The 17888-nt window shown below is 40.3% G+C and overlaps 3 protein-coding genes across 4 annotated transcripts; all 3 read left to right on the top strand.

Annotated features, from left to right (window-relative positions):
- Positions 1-892: 892 nt before the first annotated feature.
- On the top strand, positions 893-7231 carry ckmt2a (creatine kinase, mitochondrial 2a (sarcomeric)). Of its 2 annotated transcripts, none has more exons than XM_044013039.1 (10): positions 893-954; positions 2783-2972; positions 3069-3267; positions 3593-3688; positions 3766-3987; positions 4808-4893; positions 5699-5822; positions 6346-6480; positions 6690-6815; positions 6905-7231. In XM_044013039.1, exons 2-10 carry the CDS (start codon positions 2824-2826, stop codon positions 7019-7021), a joined length of 1254 nt encoding a protein of 417 aa, XP_043868974.1. In that variant the 5' UTR covers positions 893-954; positions 2783-2823; the 3' UTR covers positions 7022-7231. The 2 variants fall into 2 exon arrangements, with proteins under 2 accessions (XP_043868974.1, XP_043868973.1); XM_044013038.1 differs by lacking the exon at positions 4808-4893 and adding an exon at positions 5396-5481.
- A 929-nt stretch (positions 7232-8160) lies between these two features.
- LOC122758630 (ubiquitin-conjugating enzyme E2 L3-like) lies at positions 8161-10628 on the top strand. The gene is made up of 4 exons (XM_044012894.1): positions 8161-8187; positions 9239-9334; positions 9500-9686; positions 10146-10628. Exons 1-4 carry the CDS (start codon positions 8161-8163, stop codon positions 10298-10300), a joined length of 465 nt encoding a protein of 154 aa, XP_043868829.1. The 3' UTR covers positions 10301-10628.
- Positions 10629-11995: 1367 nt separating this feature from the next.
- On the top strand, positions 11996-16954 carry LOC122787033 (ubiquitin-conjugating enzyme E2 L3-like). The gene is made up of 4 exons (XM_044053576.1): positions 11996-12078; positions 14018-14113; positions 14403-14589; positions 15724-16954. The coding sequence occupies exons 1-4, from the start codon at positions 12052-12054 to the stop codon at positions 15876-15878; spliced, it is 465 nt and encodes a 154-aa protein (XP_043909511.1). The 5' UTR covers positions 11996-12051; the 3' UTR covers positions 15879-16954.
- The last annotated feature ends 934 nt before the right edge of the window (positions 16955-17888 follow it).

Genomic DNA, 17888 nt, shown 5'->3' on the forward strand with positions numbered 1-17888 from the left:
GGACATGTAACCAACACGACCAGATTCATCCATTCATCAGACCCTCTGTCCTTAGGCCATCTGTCCTTACACCGCCATCCGTCTTTAGCCCCTCTGTCTGTAGACCATCTCTCCATAGACTCTCTGTCCTTAGATTCTCTGTCCTTAGACCATCTCTCCTTAGACCCTCTGTCCTTAGACCACCATCCGTCTTTAGCCCCTCTGTCCTAGACCATCTCTCCTTAGACCCTCTGCCCTTACACCATCTGTCCTCAGTCCCCCTGTCCTTAGACCCTCTGCCCTTAGACCCTCTGTCCTTAGACCCTCTGTCCTTAGAACCTCACATCGAGTAAGGACAGACCTTTTTACATGGAAAAAAGGGAGAGCCACAGAGGAGAGATCCCTCTGTCAGGACGGACAGACATGCAGTCACATGCCACCGAAACAAGTTCAACAGATTACGAACAAAACATCACATTTACACAGAGAGGAAAGAGGAGTAGATAAAGACCAGGGGTATTTCACAAATCACTAACATTAATAAGAATAACTGTATTTCTTGTCTCATGTGATGTTCACACTCGCATGTGTTCTCTGAGGCTCCAGCGTGTGGCGCTCACCAGGTCACAGGGAAGAACATTGAAAGTGTGAGAGCGTTGACAGTAAGGAGATGCATGTGTTTGAGCAGAGTGGCTGCAGTTGAAAATATCAAGGTCAAACTGGACAGTGCTATAAACCGGAGAGTGATATCTGACCCTCGTGGTCATCGCGGCTCAACATGACTGAGTGTCCTGTGCCAGTGCTGTGCAGCTCATGTCTGCTATTGGTTTATAACGGTGTGGGTCTGATCTTGTGATTGGCCTGAAGTTTTTAATCCCACATGAGGAGGTGGAGCCCCCCACTCCCGAGAGAGAGGAGAGTGAAAAGCTCTTTACAGGAGACCTTCAACAAGAAGCCAGAGCAGCTTCCCTACAGGTAATGTTGTTTCTTTTTTCTTTTTGCTTTAGCAGAAACACCTCAGTAGCTTCTAGAACTTAAAAAAAACATCTCACATAATCTCAACTGTCAATCTCAAATGTACTGAAGAAGATGTGGGCTGTGCTCTAAATCCTTTTATGCATTACATGATTTTGACTCAAACATTTGTGACTGCATGTTTGAAAATGTGTAACGTACTAAATCGTTGGTGCTGAAAAACGTCAGCGAGGCTTTTTAAAAAAAAGGAAATGGTTTGATTTTGACAGCATGCAAATCATTTGTTTCAAACAGACTGTCACGTTAAACCCTTCCTCAGGTGTTAAAAGGTCACACAGGTCAGAGGAGGAGAGGCCACGTGTCTGTGTTGCTTTAATCCTCACCTTAAGACCACATGACTCACAGTATCAGTTAAGCAAGTTGAGGCTTTACAGCCAGAGGACACTAAACGTCTTCTGTCACCGCGATCCGTCCTTGATTTTCAAATTTCACCTGACCCCTGTCCCTGTTTCCGTCTGTCCGTCCAGCTGACTTGGCCTCATGAGGGTCTGGTCTTGTGACCGGATCATAATGTCAGTGAGTGCTGAACCAGAGACGGCTCAGGTCTTGGCAGTGGATCCTGGCAACTCCAGTGATCTATAAATAATATTACCACCGACCCAAAGAGTCCTTTTACTCCACAGAGTGAATGGATAGAAAAAGAGAGGAGAGCGATTAAGTCACGTGACCTCCTGTGTGAGTCTGGCTCTGTTTCACCTCTAACCAGGATTAACAGGCGTAATGATGTCCACACAGCATGGTCTCTGCTCTGCGTCCCGCTGTCAAGGACATGTTGGAAAATGACCGCCACTCACGAAGAATCATTGATTCTATTTTGCAAAAGCAAAAATCTTTAACCCTTAGAACACAGAGCACTTTGGCTGCTTTTTTCCATTACTAAGTTTAAACGTATACAGTATATAGACGGTACAAGAATGTGCAATATAGAGTGTTTTATATCCTTTTTTTCAGCACAACCGAGACAATGTGATGACACATTTCTTTCATTTTCAACAACTATATAAACACACCTGCGCAGAATGTTTACAATTGGATTGAATTTGTGAAAATTGGAAATAAGTCACAGTTCAAAGTTCACTTGGTTTGTTTTATGAACAAAAATGAAATAAAAAAAAACACTTTATTTTGTGACTTCTGCACCATTATTGCTAAAACATGTTTTTTTAAAGCCTGAATATGTGACCTATAAACACACCCCCACGACGTCCAAATAAGGAGTTGTGTATTATTCCCACTTCTGAGGCTAAAATCACAGTGTCTCTGATTCTTTTTTTGTTTTAAATGCCAAGAAGTTGGCATTTAGAACCTTACTCAAATTAGGAGTAGTTCTTTATCACAGTCCCTCTCATCCTCTCGTCCTCTCATCCTCTCATATCTACAATCCAATTCAATTCAGTAATATTTATATAGCACCAAATCCAGCATACATTGTCTCAAGGCTCTGTACATAGACAACATCATCGAGAGAAACCCAACAGTTGACACAATGAGCAAAAATGAAAGGAAAAGGAAAAATGGGGGACAGAAAGGGGTGAGAGAAAGGAGGTGAGGTAGAGACAGTAGAAAGACACCAGTTAAGTTGTCAAGTTACAACAACATGATGTTGTGTGATTTTTGGGCATAAACATGTTGTATGCAGAAATGTCACATGATGTCATTTTATAGGGCTTGATTTTGTGCTACTCCTTGTAACTCTGTTGGGTAAGGGATAGGGAGATAAAAAATGAAAAATGGAATTGTTCCTGACTCTTTGACTGTTTCCCTCCAGCTCTTTTGTTCCAGACAGAGATCCCCTTGGTGCGCTGCGAGATGGCGAGCTCTTTCACACGTTTGCTCTCTGGCCGTAACACGGCCGTGCTATTGGCCAGCCTGGGTGCGGGAACCATGGCAACCGGCTTCTTGTTGACTGAAAATGGCTCCCTGGTTGCTGAGGCGAAAAAGAAGCTTTATCCTCCCAGGTAAGTGACGTGTTTGTGGGCCCCAGAGAAATGCAGGAGACCACCGAGGTTCTTATAGTGAACCAAAACTTCCCTCCTCTGCTGCCTCCTCCGTAGCTCTGACTTCCCCGACCTGAGGAAACACAACAACTGCATGGCCACCGCTCTGACTCCAGCCATTTATGCCAGACTGAGGGACAACGTCACCCCCAACAACTGGACCCTGGACCAGTGCATCCAAACTGGAGTGGACAACCCTGGCCACCCGTTCATCAAGACGGTGGGCTGTGTGGCTGGAGATGAGGAGAGCTATGAGGTAAGTCTGTGTGAAGAACTTTGAAAACACATTTTGATATTTTTTATTTAGGCATTTTGGGTCTTCATTTTACCTTTAGGTAACTGGAGAAAGTCATTTTTAACAGTTATTACTGATACTGAAAAGTCCTGTTTTAGACCCTTAAATAATAATATATGAATCATTAACTTCATTCACCTGAATAACATTAATAAATGGTTAGTTAAAATATTCATTAACTGTTAGTTAATGCTTGTAACACCAGTTATTGTAAAGTGTTACCGTGAAACACTATTTTCCTAAAACAACCTTTGACCTTCTGCCCTCGACTTTGATTTTCCTGTAGGTGTTTGCCGACCTCTTTGACCCCATCATCAAAGACAGGCACAACGGCTACGACCCCAAAACCATGATTCACCCCACCGACCTGGATTCCTCCAAGGTGTCCACACCGTCACCCGCACCGACTCTGCTCCCACACCTGTTTCCTTTTCATCACTTTCTTCATCTTTACTCCAGATCACCGGCGGCGTGTTCGACGACAACTACGTCCTTTCGTCGCGTGTGCGGACTGGCCGTAGTATCCGTGGACTGAGCCTCCCCCCCGCCTGCTCCAGGGCCGAGCGTCGTGAGGTGGAGAGGGTGGTAGTTACGGCCCTGGCTGGTCTGAAGGGAGACCTGGCTGGACGTTATTACAGCCTGGGAGACATGACTGACCACGAGCAGCAGCAGCTCATTGACGTGAGTCTCGTTCGTTGGCTTTTTCCCCAAATCACACTCAAATTTAGCCTGAAAGCAGACGCTCAGAGAATCGTATTACTTTAGTTGAGCTTTTTTAAATTGAACAAATTGAAGTGATGTGCTGGTGAATATGCAGAAACTATAGCAGTTAGGTAAGATTTATTTTTTTGTTTTTTTTAAAGGAATACTTTACACCAATCAGCTTTGTATTACTAGAATAGGTCGAGAATGAGTAGAGTCGAGAAATATCTTCATTCTTTTCTTTGTTATGTGCCCACCAGTGCACAAAAACAGAGAATTAAATTGAATTAAATTAAAACAGCTTAAATATATGTCATTTCATGTTGAGTGTAATACATTTAATAAAGCAATGATTTAAATGAATGTCTTATTACTGTAAAATATTGCTGGCAAATACATTTAGTCTTATATTCTGTCTCTATTCCATCACCTCGCACAGTGGTGGGCCACATGTGGCCCCCGGGCCACCAGTTTGACACATGTGATCTAGATATCACATGAACCTCCCAAAATATTTGCCATTGCCCCAGAGGCTGATGACGCTGCTACATTTAGACCGACCTCAGAAACTAACAGCTCTTACAACTGACACCATTCAAGTTCATAACAACATTATAAGGTGGGACTTTTAGTTTGAAAGGTGATGAAAACAGAATCACGGACTAAGAGTCGGAATATAAATATCTTTTCTTTGCTGACCACTGCGATTGCAGAACACGTGGTTGGTTGTTCGTAGAGATCAGTCTCTCAGGTTCACTGACCCTTTGTGCTCTGACCATTTCACGCCGCACCACACAAGGATCACTTCCTGTTTGACAAGCCCGTGTCTCCGCTGCTCACCTCGGCCTTCATGGCCCGAGACTGGCCTGATTCCAGAGGGATCTGGTAAGGCTGACACTGTTCAGAGAAATCCTAGTTCAGAGCATTTCCACCTTTGATATCACGACACACGCCCCTTTTCCTGTCCCATAGATCTGTGAAGTGTATAGTTAGTAGTCGTCTGAATTTGGAATTTCTGAGTTGAAGAAATGTCCCGTCATCTAAGGGAGTCGGAGCAACATCACCAACCCCTAGCTACGGGGAAGCTACGGGGGCAGCACCCCATGCAGTAAAGGGCTCAGGAGTCCTCGCTCCCCTTTTACTCCCTGTGTGCACCCATTGTGGAGCAAATGATTCTGGATTAGAGTCCCATAACTCAAGATTGTATGGGATTACGGAGATTTTTAAGGTCAAGGAACTGGAACTGGCAATTCCTGTTTCTTGCAAATCATGAGTCCGATCCCAATGACTCTGAAGCTATTAAATTAGTTTCTGCATAGTTAACATCGTCTCCCTGTGTTTTCTTCTTCAACCTGTCCCTGTATCCCTCCCTCCCTCCCTCCCTCAGGACCACTTCCTGTTTGACAAACCTGTCTCTCCATTGTTGACATGTGCCTTTATGGCCAGAGACTGGCCAGACGCCAGGGGCATCTGGTAGGGTCTGCTGCATGTCTGCCATGTGTGTGACCACATCATACTGACCCATGCCAACTTTTGTATGTCCATGTGTGGTTTTTTTTTTAATGCATGTCTCTCCCTGCACTAAATGTGTCCACAAATCAGGACTAGTGCAGTCATCGTGAACAGAGAGCTCTCCATTCACTTCCTGTGCTGCCCCCTTCTCTCTCTCCCCCTCTCTCTCCCTCTTCAGGCACAACAATGAGAAGAGCTTTCTGATCTGGGTGAATGAGGAGGACCACACCAGAGTCATCTCCATGGAGAAGGGAGGCAACATGAAGAGAGTGTTTGACAGATTCTGCAGGGGTCTCAAACAGGTAGGAGCAAACACAGCAACAGGACACTTCTGTAGACCTCTGGTGGTCAGCTTGTTTACGTCACCGCGTTGGCAGGAAAAGCTTCTATGCCAGTGCCAGTTTCAAAGCGTCAGAGTTTCTGTGTGCACTTTAAATCCACGGGTCAAATCCGTCGAGAGAGACCTCGCAGAAATGGACAGACTGAATATATCTGACCCTGACGATGATCACGGCTGCTTTTCACCAGTATGGAAACAGGCGGAGTCTTTTTAGACCTACTGAAATTTACCCTCAGCCTACAGAGCAACAAAAGCACAGAGCGCAGTATTCTGTACCTGGTGTGACTACCAATCACTCCATCCTCTAGGTTTTATGACAGTCATCCACATCTGCCGTCTCTCAGGATGTTTTTGAGAGCTCTCCCTTTTGCTTTTTACTTTCATTAAATACAGCCGGTGAAGAGTTGGGTTTTGTTTTTTTTAAACTGCAACTTTTACCAAATGTGAAGTGACTGATCAACTCTTTGCATGTCACCCCGCCATAGGTGGAGCATCTGATCCAGGAGAGAGGCTGGGAATTCATGTGGAACAAGCATCTCGGCTACATCCTCACATGTCCCTCCAACCTGGGCACTGGTCTCAGGGCTGGTGTGCACGTACGCCTGCCAAGGCTCAGCAAGGTAACACACACACACACACACACACACACAAAGTGACAAGAACAGGGCCACCTGCATTCATTTCATGTCACATGATCGTCAGCAAAGGCAGCCAACCCGTTTCTAATAAAACTGGTGGAGCTGATCGCATAGAGAATGACACAAATGACAAAAAACTCTACTGCAATATGATAAATTTTTAACCCTTTATTTATGAAAACACTCTGCAGGATCCACGCTTCTCAAAAATCCTGGACAATCTGCGGCTGCAGAAAAGAGGCACAGGAGGAGTGGATACGGCTGCTACCGGAGACACCTTTGACATATCCAACAACGACCGTCTGGGCAAATCTGAGGTGAGGGTCGCTCGTCCATATTGTCTTCTCCATCTGTTTTTTTTTTTCCCCTGCTCCTGATTGTTGAATTCTGTTTCTGACCGGTGCAGGTGGAACTGGTCCAGATGGTCATCGATGGCGTGAACTGCCTGATTGAATGTGAGAAGAGGCTGGAGAAGGGCCAGGACATCAAAATCCCAGCTCCCATTGCTCAATTTAGAAAATAACAGCTCACTCGTGTCATCAGTGTCTTCTGAGTCTGAAGGAAAACCTCAGAGAGATGTGTGTCGTTTCTCTGCGCCTCCTACAGAGACTGCAGGTCTTTAGAGTAGCCCAAACTTAGACATGGTTTGCTGTTAGGGGAAAAAAAAACTACCTCATGTGAAGGTTCTTACTGTAACCCTGAATTTTCAATAAATCCAACATATTAAAAAAAAGTACTTCTCATTGTGATTTGTTGTTATCAAGATCACACTAAAGCCTCTTTCAAAATAAAATTAGCACCAAAAACAGAATACATTGTGACTCCAGGGCTGCAGGATCCAGATCCAAACCTGATGCTATTATTGTTACTACTAAAACTACTATTGTGCTCGCTCTGTAGGTACCCAAACAATCATGCTATTGCATATGTAATACAGTAATATCACAACCACAATTACCAAACTTAATGAAACTGAAATGGAGACGGTTCTTTTAAAGAAAATGGAAAAACAAAACAATACAAGAAACTTGGCTCCTGGTTCCTAATAAAACTTTAAATGAAGGCGAAACACTTTGGAGAACCTTAACAACCTTGACATTTGGGACATTTTTAACTACTCTCGTTTTATACACTGAAGTTATCGTAATAAATTATAAGACTGATTCAGTCTGTCCGTGGTTTGCCCCGTTAGAAACATGGTCGGTCAAGTTTCTGTTAAATTAGCCCCGGTAATGCTTGAAAGAAATCAATGGCTGACGTGGAGAAATATGAAGGATGTCACAAATAATCAACATGCAAAGAATCTTTATTGACAAAAATTCAGTGAATAAAAAAAAAAATGAACAAAAGAAAAGGGTAAATATAAAGAAAAGGAATAAAAAAGGTGGAACGCTAAAAAACACTGCCCTGCACAGGAGTTTCAGCTTCATGACCCTCCTCGGATTCTCTGATGATGCACTTTTTGTTCCATGGAAAAATGGATTTCAAAGCCAGATGAAAGGATCACTGTAGTTCTACATATTTTTCAACATACACACCACATATACTGCACAATCCTTTGTTTCTTCCAAACATTGTGTCCTCTTTCAAACACTTTTGTGCTTTTTTGTAGTTGTATTTTTGACAGTGTCACCTCTAAACAAACCAGACATCAGTACCACAATGGCTGGGACTAAGAGGCTCTCCAAGGTAAAAAACAATCGCAATGTCTACTCTTTACGTGCGTCTGTTTGTCACACAACTGTGCGACAGGCTTCAAACCTCTAAGACGACTTTCTAAGGACACTAGTTTGTGCAGTGACAGTGTTCAGACGAAAACTTTAAGAGCTATCGGGCAGGAATGAGACAAGATATATTATCTTCCACACAATCTCACATCGTTTGAATAAGAGAGAAGGATTGAGGAACGAGAGGGGATGGCGACTTTGATGTGTAAATGATGTACCACAGAGCGTCGTTACATTTGAGCTGTGTGCAGACACAGCATGTAGAGCGGGGCTACACAGTCTAGTGTGTCGCACTCAAATGACCTGGGGGCCAACGAGCGTCCAGAGTGGTGACGAGGGGGGCGGGAAAAAAACACAATATTGTGCCACAGTATCAGTAAAGATATTTATGATCATATTCCACACAACTTCAAACTGAAAGTGCTTGTTTTGAAAACGATGCACATTTCGTTCCATATGTAAATCTACTAATCGCAACTGAATTGCAAACGACTGTGGAATTAAGACACCAAACAAGCTTTTATGTATGTATTTAATGTTAATAATGTAATCTTTACAACCAAATATGTTATTATTATGTTACTATTCTAAAACAATATATTTCTTATTATATTCTGCCTATTTTCTTTAGTGGGCCATGTTTTCATTATGACATGATACTGAGTGGAAGGTCACATTCACATCTATTTCAGGGCCGCCAGTTTGACACCTCTGCCATACACAACATGCATATGTACGTGGAGTTTGCGTGTTCTCCCCATGTGCTCCGGGGTTTTCTCTCGGTTCTCCGGTTTCCTCCCACAGTCCAAAAGCATGCAGAGGTTCATTGGAGACTGTAGATGTGAATGTGAGAACAAATGGTTGTTTGTCTCTGTGTGTTTCCCTGTGAGTCCCTGTGACCCTCATGTGGAGGATAAAGCTGTAGACAATCAATTCAAACTGAGAGGCCTCATGTTTGATCGCATGATTTTATTCTGTGTGAAATCAGCTGGCGTTTCTGTTTGTTTTTGCAGGAGCTCAATGAAATCCACAGCAATGAGCAGAAGCATTTCCGCATCGTTCAAGTCGATGACGAGAACATCTCCACCTGGCAAGCGCTCATAGTTCCTGTGAGTATCAAAGTGAAAAATACCGTCGACCTCGGCTCCAGTCAAGGAGTCAAGATTCAAAGTTTTATGTATTTCTACTTCCTCTTTCAATATAAAAAAAAACTATACAAATGTTTGAGTGCAAGATTAAGTTAATTTGTCTCCTTTTTGTTTTTTTCATCCAAGGACCGTGCTCCATATGACAAAGGAGCATTCAGGATCGAGATCATCTTCCCTGACGAGTATCCCTTTAAGCCTCCCAAGGTCACCTTCAAGACAAAAATCTACCATCCCAACATCGATGAGAGAGGTCAGGTGTGCCTGCCCATCATCAGCGCGGATAACTGGAAGCCAGCCACGAGAACCTTGCAGGGTGAGCTTTATGCACGTGTTCTTCTCTGCTGTCACCATGAGTGATGCCAACTTTATTAAAAATTTTTATTATTACTTTATACTCTGTATAGACTTTAATTTGAGGTCTACTTTTATACTTTTATATTTATATTTATACTTAAGTGTGTTTCTGTCTCCTACAACATTGAAGCAAAATAAAAAAAAACTAATTAAATTAAATTAAATTAAATTAAATTAAATTAAATTAAATTAAATTAAATTAAATTAAATTAAATTAAATTAAATTAAATGGTGCTGTGTGACTATAAATAATTAAAAGAATAATTAAAAAAATAGAATAAGACATTTAGATTTAAAAAAACAGTAAAAAAAAAGTTAAATAACATAAAGCATGTTTTTTAAAAAAGAAGAATAGATGCTGCAAGATGCTGCATTTCTATTTTTAATGAATTCAATATATTCTCCTTCTCTCTCCTAGTGATTCAGTGTCTCATTACTCTGGTGAACAATCCTGAGCCCGAGCATCCGCTGAGGGCAGACCTGGCGGAGGAATACACAAAAGACTGCGAAAAGTTCATGAAGAATGCCGAGGAGTACACGAGGAAATACGGTGAAAAGAGACCCGTGTACTGACACTGACACTCTGCAAGAGATGAGGTGTCACCATGGCGGGTAAAATGTTTGTAATCATGTTGTTTTCAAAAGTGCATCATTATACAACACCTAATGCTGCTGTTTATATCTCTTGTTTCCATTTTTCAAAATAGATTCGTAATAATAGATTCAACTATTATTACGAATTCATACAAATTCATTCCACTTTAAGTGACTTTTAAATGACTTGTCAGCGATCTTTGGGGGGAGGAAAGTCATGTTGGCCCTCTGCTAGTCTATAGCTTCTGCTGGACATGTGTGCAGGTTGGAAGCAACCTGACGCTCGCTGTATACTCCTCCTATCAATAAAGACAGAACAGAATCAAATCCTTCTTTTCTTCGTCAGTTTCATCGTTGTTGTTGTTTTGTTGTTGCAGCTAACATCAGGCTCGGTCACTACTTTGCCTTTTTTCACGAGGCCCTCAGGTAAACTGTGAACTGGGATGAGCTCATACGATACTCAGTATCTGTATCGGGCCGATACTGGTCAAAATCACTGGATCGGATATCAGACTGACGAAAATGTGAAATCCAAAAGTCAAAAGTCCTATAAATCGCATGCTTCCCTATGCACAGACTGTAAAACATGTAAATAAAAATCAGCAACAGCATTTTAGCTTAGTCATGTTTATTTAGGGTAGAGGACTATTAGTTACACACCTGGAGATTTGTTTTTTTAAATTGTTAAATAAACAAATTAAATAAATTTTCTGCTACTTTATATCACTACTAAAAAATGATCATAACTTTGACTCAACAACACATGAGAAAGACATTTTTTTTTAAAGCCTGAATATGTGACCTATAAAGGGCTGTGTTTTCAGGAGGAACTTAAACGTTTCAAGAGCATGGGCTGCTCTTAGATGATAAGGTAAACTATTCCAATGAAAGGCTTCATTTAATGGGATATTTTACAGTAGGACATTACAGATATCAGTACTGAACATTAAGTATTATTAACCTTTCATTTTTCCCCATGTTTCTATAGTAAAACTGCTAAAAACTAATTAAAAATGTGGGGGAGGTCATGAATAAGAATCCACTGAAAGCTTTTTTTTGTAATTTATTGAATATATAAGACAGCTATAGCTAAGTTCTAATCCGTCTTACACTTTTTTAAAAAAACAAAAAAACCCTAAATTACCAAGTTCTTCGTCATATTCTGTCAATCAGAATGTGAAAAACCACTCTATGCCCTGCCCGTTCCCAGTAACTCTGTGCCTGACCTTCTCACTCCAGGCCAGTAGGTGGCGGTGCCGCACCACTACGCAAAGTGTCAGCCCCTTCGACAGCAAAGTGAAAAAAGGAAAAGATTTGCTCATACAGCATTAAACAGCACATTATTCATAATCAATAACCATAATATAGGCAGATGTGATCACTGTGGGCAGTAGGAAACCGCACAGCATGTACTAACTCTGAAAGCGAAACTATGGTCCAAACGTTTAGAGACATTAAAATAGAGTTTGATTTAAATATATATTACAAGAGAACCCGACATATTTTGTGTGTGTATACATAGCCTATATATGTATATACTGTAGTATAGTGTATATCTATTTTTTCTTCTTTTTTTGCAGTAGTAGTAGTAGTAGTAGTACATTTTGATCCACCCTCCATACCAGATGGTGGCGGTAATGCACCAAATCGTTGTTTGCCAACCGCCATGACACCTCTAAAAAAGTACGTATAGAAACAGGAAAACGAAGACGGCATCAGTACACACCACAATGTCTGCGACTAACAGGCTGAGGAAGGTAAAGAAAACAATATTCAGAACCTAATATCTTTCCATTTTGTCACTAGAGAGGGTTCAAACTACTTGTTTAAAATGTGTGTCGGTACAGACCGGACAACTATGGACGTTTGCTTTTGTGAACGCATATTTAACGTCCGACAGATGGTGACTGAGGTTTAAGTAGTTAGTCGGAGTGATTCAGCATTTAACCACACAGCAGTGAGTCAGACAACGTCTCTGAGTCCGTGAAAGAACCCGGCGAAGACGGTGAAGTGAGCCTACTGTCGCCGGATGAAGGAAGCGGCGGTAGCAAAAACATGGAGACTGTACGCCTGGGGTGTGACTTCAGACCCTAAGTGGGCTCTAGATGCTATTGCTACTATTATGGTTGTAACTCATGTGTCCTAAACGGTAAAATAAACAAACGCACAGAAGCATACAAGAGTTTCGATAAATGTAGCGGAGCAGGGGTAGCTTAAATTTGAAATACTGAATGTTTTGAAAAGTGTTTTAATGAACTTTGAATGACTCTGTGTGGCTACTTTCGGTTTCACTGAAACGCAAGGATTTGCTTTTGGTTCCTCTGCGTTGGGAATTACCGTCATTGGTCAAGCTATTAGGTATACACTTCTGAATTCCCCTCAACGCAAGCAGGAAGAGCAAGTGTACAGATTTGCTCCTCCCCCCGTCACTCATCCTGAACTAGTTGTAGCTCGCCTACTTTAAAATGTCAACTGCTGTCAAATAACAAGCCGGATTGATATTTGCACCTGTCTGAAACGGTGTTACAGCCTACGTTTTACAACGAAATTTGACATCTTAGTCAAGAAATAATAATGCGCTTTACTTTTTTCTTCTTTTTTTGAGGATTGATTTTTATTATTTTTATATTTTGCAAAACAGTACATTTGAAAAGTCATGGATAATAGTAATTATATTTTAGCATTAAAAATATAATTTCGGTTAAATAGCTTCTACATACTGGTGTATTAACCATTACATTAACATTAAAAAATGATTTTGTAATTACCAATGCTGTTAATATAGGAAAGCGGTGGCATAAACCTTAAATTTGGTGGTGGTCTAATGCATTTGCACTGTATATTTAAAACAAAAATGAAAAGAAACACCATAGAAACAACTCAACTAAATCAGGAAAAATAGATAGGATTTTAAAAATAAGGTTACTACTTTAACTTTTCCTTTTTGTTTCCTTTAAATGATTTTCAAAGGTGAAAAGATAAAATGGTGTCATGATCTAGCTGAGCAGGTCATACCAGAGTGACAGGGTTTGCGGATTCAAACAGAGCTGTAAACACCCATCAACCCATCATCACTCATCTTAACAAATGTTTTAGACCACATGTCATAAAATCAAGAAAACATCATTATTTCATAAATCTTACAAAAACAAAAACATCTTACATCTTTTTATACCAACATTTGAGCTGGCTCACTGGGCTTCTCTGAGAAGCCAGAAATGAATCAAGCAAAACATTCAAACACTAAAAGTACATAAAACAACTATAATTTGACATCTTAATCAAGAAATAATAATGTGCTTAACTATTTTTAAAAAACAGTAAATTTGAAAATTCATGGATGATAATAATAATAATAATTATATCTTAGCATTCAAAATATAATTTCACTGCTGTGAAAAGGGTAGATTAGGATGGAATAAACATTCGCTGCATGGGAAAATCACTTTTGTAGCTTTTATGTTAATTCTCAACAGCCCAACCTTTCCACATTCTGGTTTTTACATACCAGTCTTACTATATTTGAAAAATATGTATCATTTAAAAAAACATCAATACTGTTTTTTCGGTATAGTGTCCAGCACTGCATCATAGCATGTGCAGTCGACATTCCCAGTAAGCACGGTCATTACATTTGAGCTGTATGCAGACCACCACTGACATTTTTTTTTACTGTTTATCTGTGTGTTTTTGTAGGAACTTGCTGAGATCCATAAATGTGGGCAGAAGAATTTCTGCAACATTCAAGTAGATGAATCAAATACCCTTCTCTGGCAAGCGCTCATAGTTCCTGTAAGTATCAACATTCTGCAAGTAACGTTCTTGCTGAAACTATTATGTTGTTCACAGCATTAACCCATGGCTCCTGCTCTCAAGATTCAAAATTCAGTTTTATAATGTATAATCACATTTAAAAGCTTTTATTAAAGAGCTGTCACTTTAAAATGAGAGCATGAAGCACAGACACTGATAGATACATTCAGTGGCTACTAAGAAGGATATACAAAATAAATTAAATGTATTTTTAATGACCTTGAGTGCAAGTTTGAGGAAATCAACACACTGTTGTCTTCCCCCAAAGGACTGTCATCCATATGACAAAGGAGCATTCAAGATTGAGATCATCTTCCCTACTGAATATCCCTTTAAGCCTCCCAAAATCACCTTCAAGACAAAAATCTACCATCCCAACATCGATGACAAAGGTCAGGTCTGCCTGCCCATCATCAGTGCGGATAACTGGAAGCCAGCCACAAAAACCTCACAGGGTGAGCTTTACAGATTGTTTTTCTCTACTGTCATCATGAGGCCAAACAATTCAATGAAGGGGAACTTTCATATGAAGTGTCTAAAAGCATGTGTTTTGCACTTCTGTCACGTCTTTTGTTAATAATCAAACAAAACATGGGAAAAAGTCTTAATGGCGATTTCATGAGGTATTAAATTTTGTCCATAGAGTTTTACTACAAAAAGTGTGCATGAATGTATTTATTTTTCTCCCTGCATTTGTTAAAAACTACGATGCGCAAACATGCTCGCCCTGCAAGATCGGCTCAGGGCAGCGCGTGTACACATGACGCTACGCATCTTGCGACAGCGAACACGCTCCTCCTCCTAGCGTGAAATAATATCCGAAATCGGCGATAAGGTCTTAAAATACTTTGAGAAGATCTTGAAAAATTAACTTCAGGATTCCTGTATATACCCTACATTAATTCCGATTGTAATTTTCAATTCCATTGTATACATGCAGGCAAAATTAAATGATCCAATAGTGGTATGCATACACATACTGTACATCAAATGTTCAGTCAGAATTTACTATTTTGACACGTGCAGTGTTTTATAATTCGTGGCTCACGTTTGTTTATGTGCATGTATGAGGGCTCTAAAGACTTTGGCGACAAAAATCGATGATAAAAGGGTGGTGCTAGACTGGATCCACCCACGACAGTCAGCTGACTGGGTGTCAGAAAAAAGTCACTCCCTTGCAACTTTGAGACAAACGGTCACAAACCGAGCAGGAAAAAATGAGCTGCTGGATGTTCTACATTGTTGTATGTTTGATGTCGCTGTTTCGTTGTCATCGCACTGGTACGACGTCACACTATACACTGTATCTCGCTGACACGCCCATTGAGCACAGCCCGCACCCACCTACCAAGTAAAGGTGCTGTTCTCAGTCAAAACACAAGCCTGACACAGGGCCACTCCAGACTGTACTGAACCAAAACAAACCATACCGTGTTGAAAAAGAGAGTATATGACACTCATCTCCATTGGAAATAATGTACTTGTGTGGGCAAAAGATGCTGCATGTAAATGGCCAACAAGAAAAACAGTTTTGTTGTTGTTATTGCATGAATTAAATCCATCTTCCCGTATTCCCTTTTCTCCTTTAGTAATTCAGAGCCTCATCAACCTGGTGAATAGCCCTGAGCCCGAGCACCCATTGAGGGCAGACCTGGCAGAGGAATACACAAAAGATAACGCAAAATTCTTGAAGAATGCCGAAGATTTCACGAAGCGACACAGTGAAAAGCGACCAGTGGACTAACGACACAACACTGACACTCATGGCTGCCGGCCTGTTTCCTGTTGAAAGAGTTCACTGTTTTTATCTTCTATCCTCTCAGAAATGCCCTGATCTCTTGTCCCTGCATTGTTTTCACACTCTGCTACCACTCCTTAATCAGAGACTTGTGTTTCTGTTCACTTAGCTAAAGAGAGAGAGAGAGAGGAAGCAAGACTTTTTGGTGACTGGGCAGCCTCCGGCCTCTAGGTGTCACTTTTTATTTTGTCAATGACTTCTTTCTACTGATTTCTTTTTAGGAAAAAAAACAAACAAACAAAAAATTCTAAAAGGTGGCATCAGGGACAGTAAAATGTTGGAAATAATCAAAATCATGTTCTGCATAGTTAATTGTTGAATGTTTTCTCAGAGTAAACATGAATTTAAGCAAACTTGTTTACATATTTGTCTTCAAATGTTATCATGACACAGCATCTAATGCTGTTTTTTTTATAATTGTTTCTCTCTTGTTTCCATTTTATCCCTTAAGATGCACCAAAAAAAAAAATCCCATCGCAATCCCAACATTTAGTAAAATGAAAATACAACATTAATGTGTCCCTTTAAAATGTTTTTGTATTTTGAGATGATCTTACCAGATCTGTTAGTCTATAAATACAACCAGTGAGCATTATTGTCCGTTTTCAGCAGGTTGGATGCTACTACTGGATGCCACAAATGGTTCTGAAGGCATGTCACAGTTCTTTTGTTCTTAAAATGTGTTGTTAGTGATCGTTTTGCAACTTGTTCAAACACTGGTGACCGAAATAAGAAAAACATTGGCCTTTAAACGTCTAAAAGAAATCGCACAGGGTTGCTGTTTAAGTTCACCCCGCCATCCAATCACAGCACTGATTATATTTTCATATTAAGAGTAAGAAAGCTTTTTTTTTTTTTTTATAGAACTTTAATGGTTTTAATTGAACCCGCATTGTTCATTGTTTAATATGGCAGCACCAGCTGTATTCGTGTCGACACATCCCGTATAAGGCGATTCATCCAATGGCAGGTGAATGACAGAAGGTCACTGAATAAAGATTTGTGATGGATGCTTAATAAAACCTGTGTTGCTGTGATCATTTTCACATAATGTATGACGTCTGACCACAATTGATGTGAATTGAAGCGCATTTCATACACAAAGGAAACTAACTGTGCTTTACATAAAAACAAACATTTAACAGTAAGAATTGGGAGAAAAAAAATGAAAATTTAGAAATAAAAACAAAATAAAAAAATTAAATATAAGGTTACACATGAAATAATGATTTGCTTCAAAATCAAGGACTAAAATTTAAAGTGCTTTGAAAGAGTAGGAGGAACTTTTTTTTTCGATTTTCCTTCATTTAATCCTCTACACAAGGGTCACAGGGGTTGCTGGAGCCAATCCCAGCTGAAAGGTGCGGTCCACCCTGGACTGGTTACCAGTCTATCGCAGGGCAAACACGCAATTTAGAGTGTCCAATTTACCTAATCCCCATATAGCATGTTTTTGGACTGTGAGGAAACTGGAGAACCCTAAGAAAACTAATTCTTGTAATGCTTGAAGATATATTAAGTTTGGCTCCTCTGTTGTCTGGGTAAGAGACTTCAATGCAAATATAAATAAGAAATAAGATTTTGTGGGCTTTTTAGGAAGCTTTTACACATATGAAACTCCATGAATTTAAAATACAAAACACAACAAATATATATAAAAGCCTATGTCCATGTCGAGGTGTACAGGTGTCTTTTTTACTATTGTGGTCAACGGGAAAAATTGCTTTTTGGGCTGCGTGAGTATTATTTTTAAATTAGAACCATGATATCATGACTTTTCCAGTGAGGACACTCTGACCAGTCAGCAACCAGCAGTCTGTTGACGTCACATTTTAGGCTCAGCTAAAAAAACTACTAAAAAAACCCATCAGGTACTATCCCAATGGAAAAGCAAAAGCCAAGTCATGCTAGAACTGTACTATCATGAGTTAATATCAAGGTGTATTAGGAACTTTC

This window comes from Solea senegalensis, linkage group LG21, assembly GCF_019176455.1.
Source record: "Solea senegalensis isolate Sse05_10M linkage group LG21, IFAPA_SoseM_1, whole genome shotgun sequence".
In the NCBI taxonomy this organism is placed as follows: domain Eukaryota; kingdom Metazoa; phylum Chordata; class Actinopteri; order Pleuronectiformes; family Soleidae; genus Solea; species Solea senegalensis.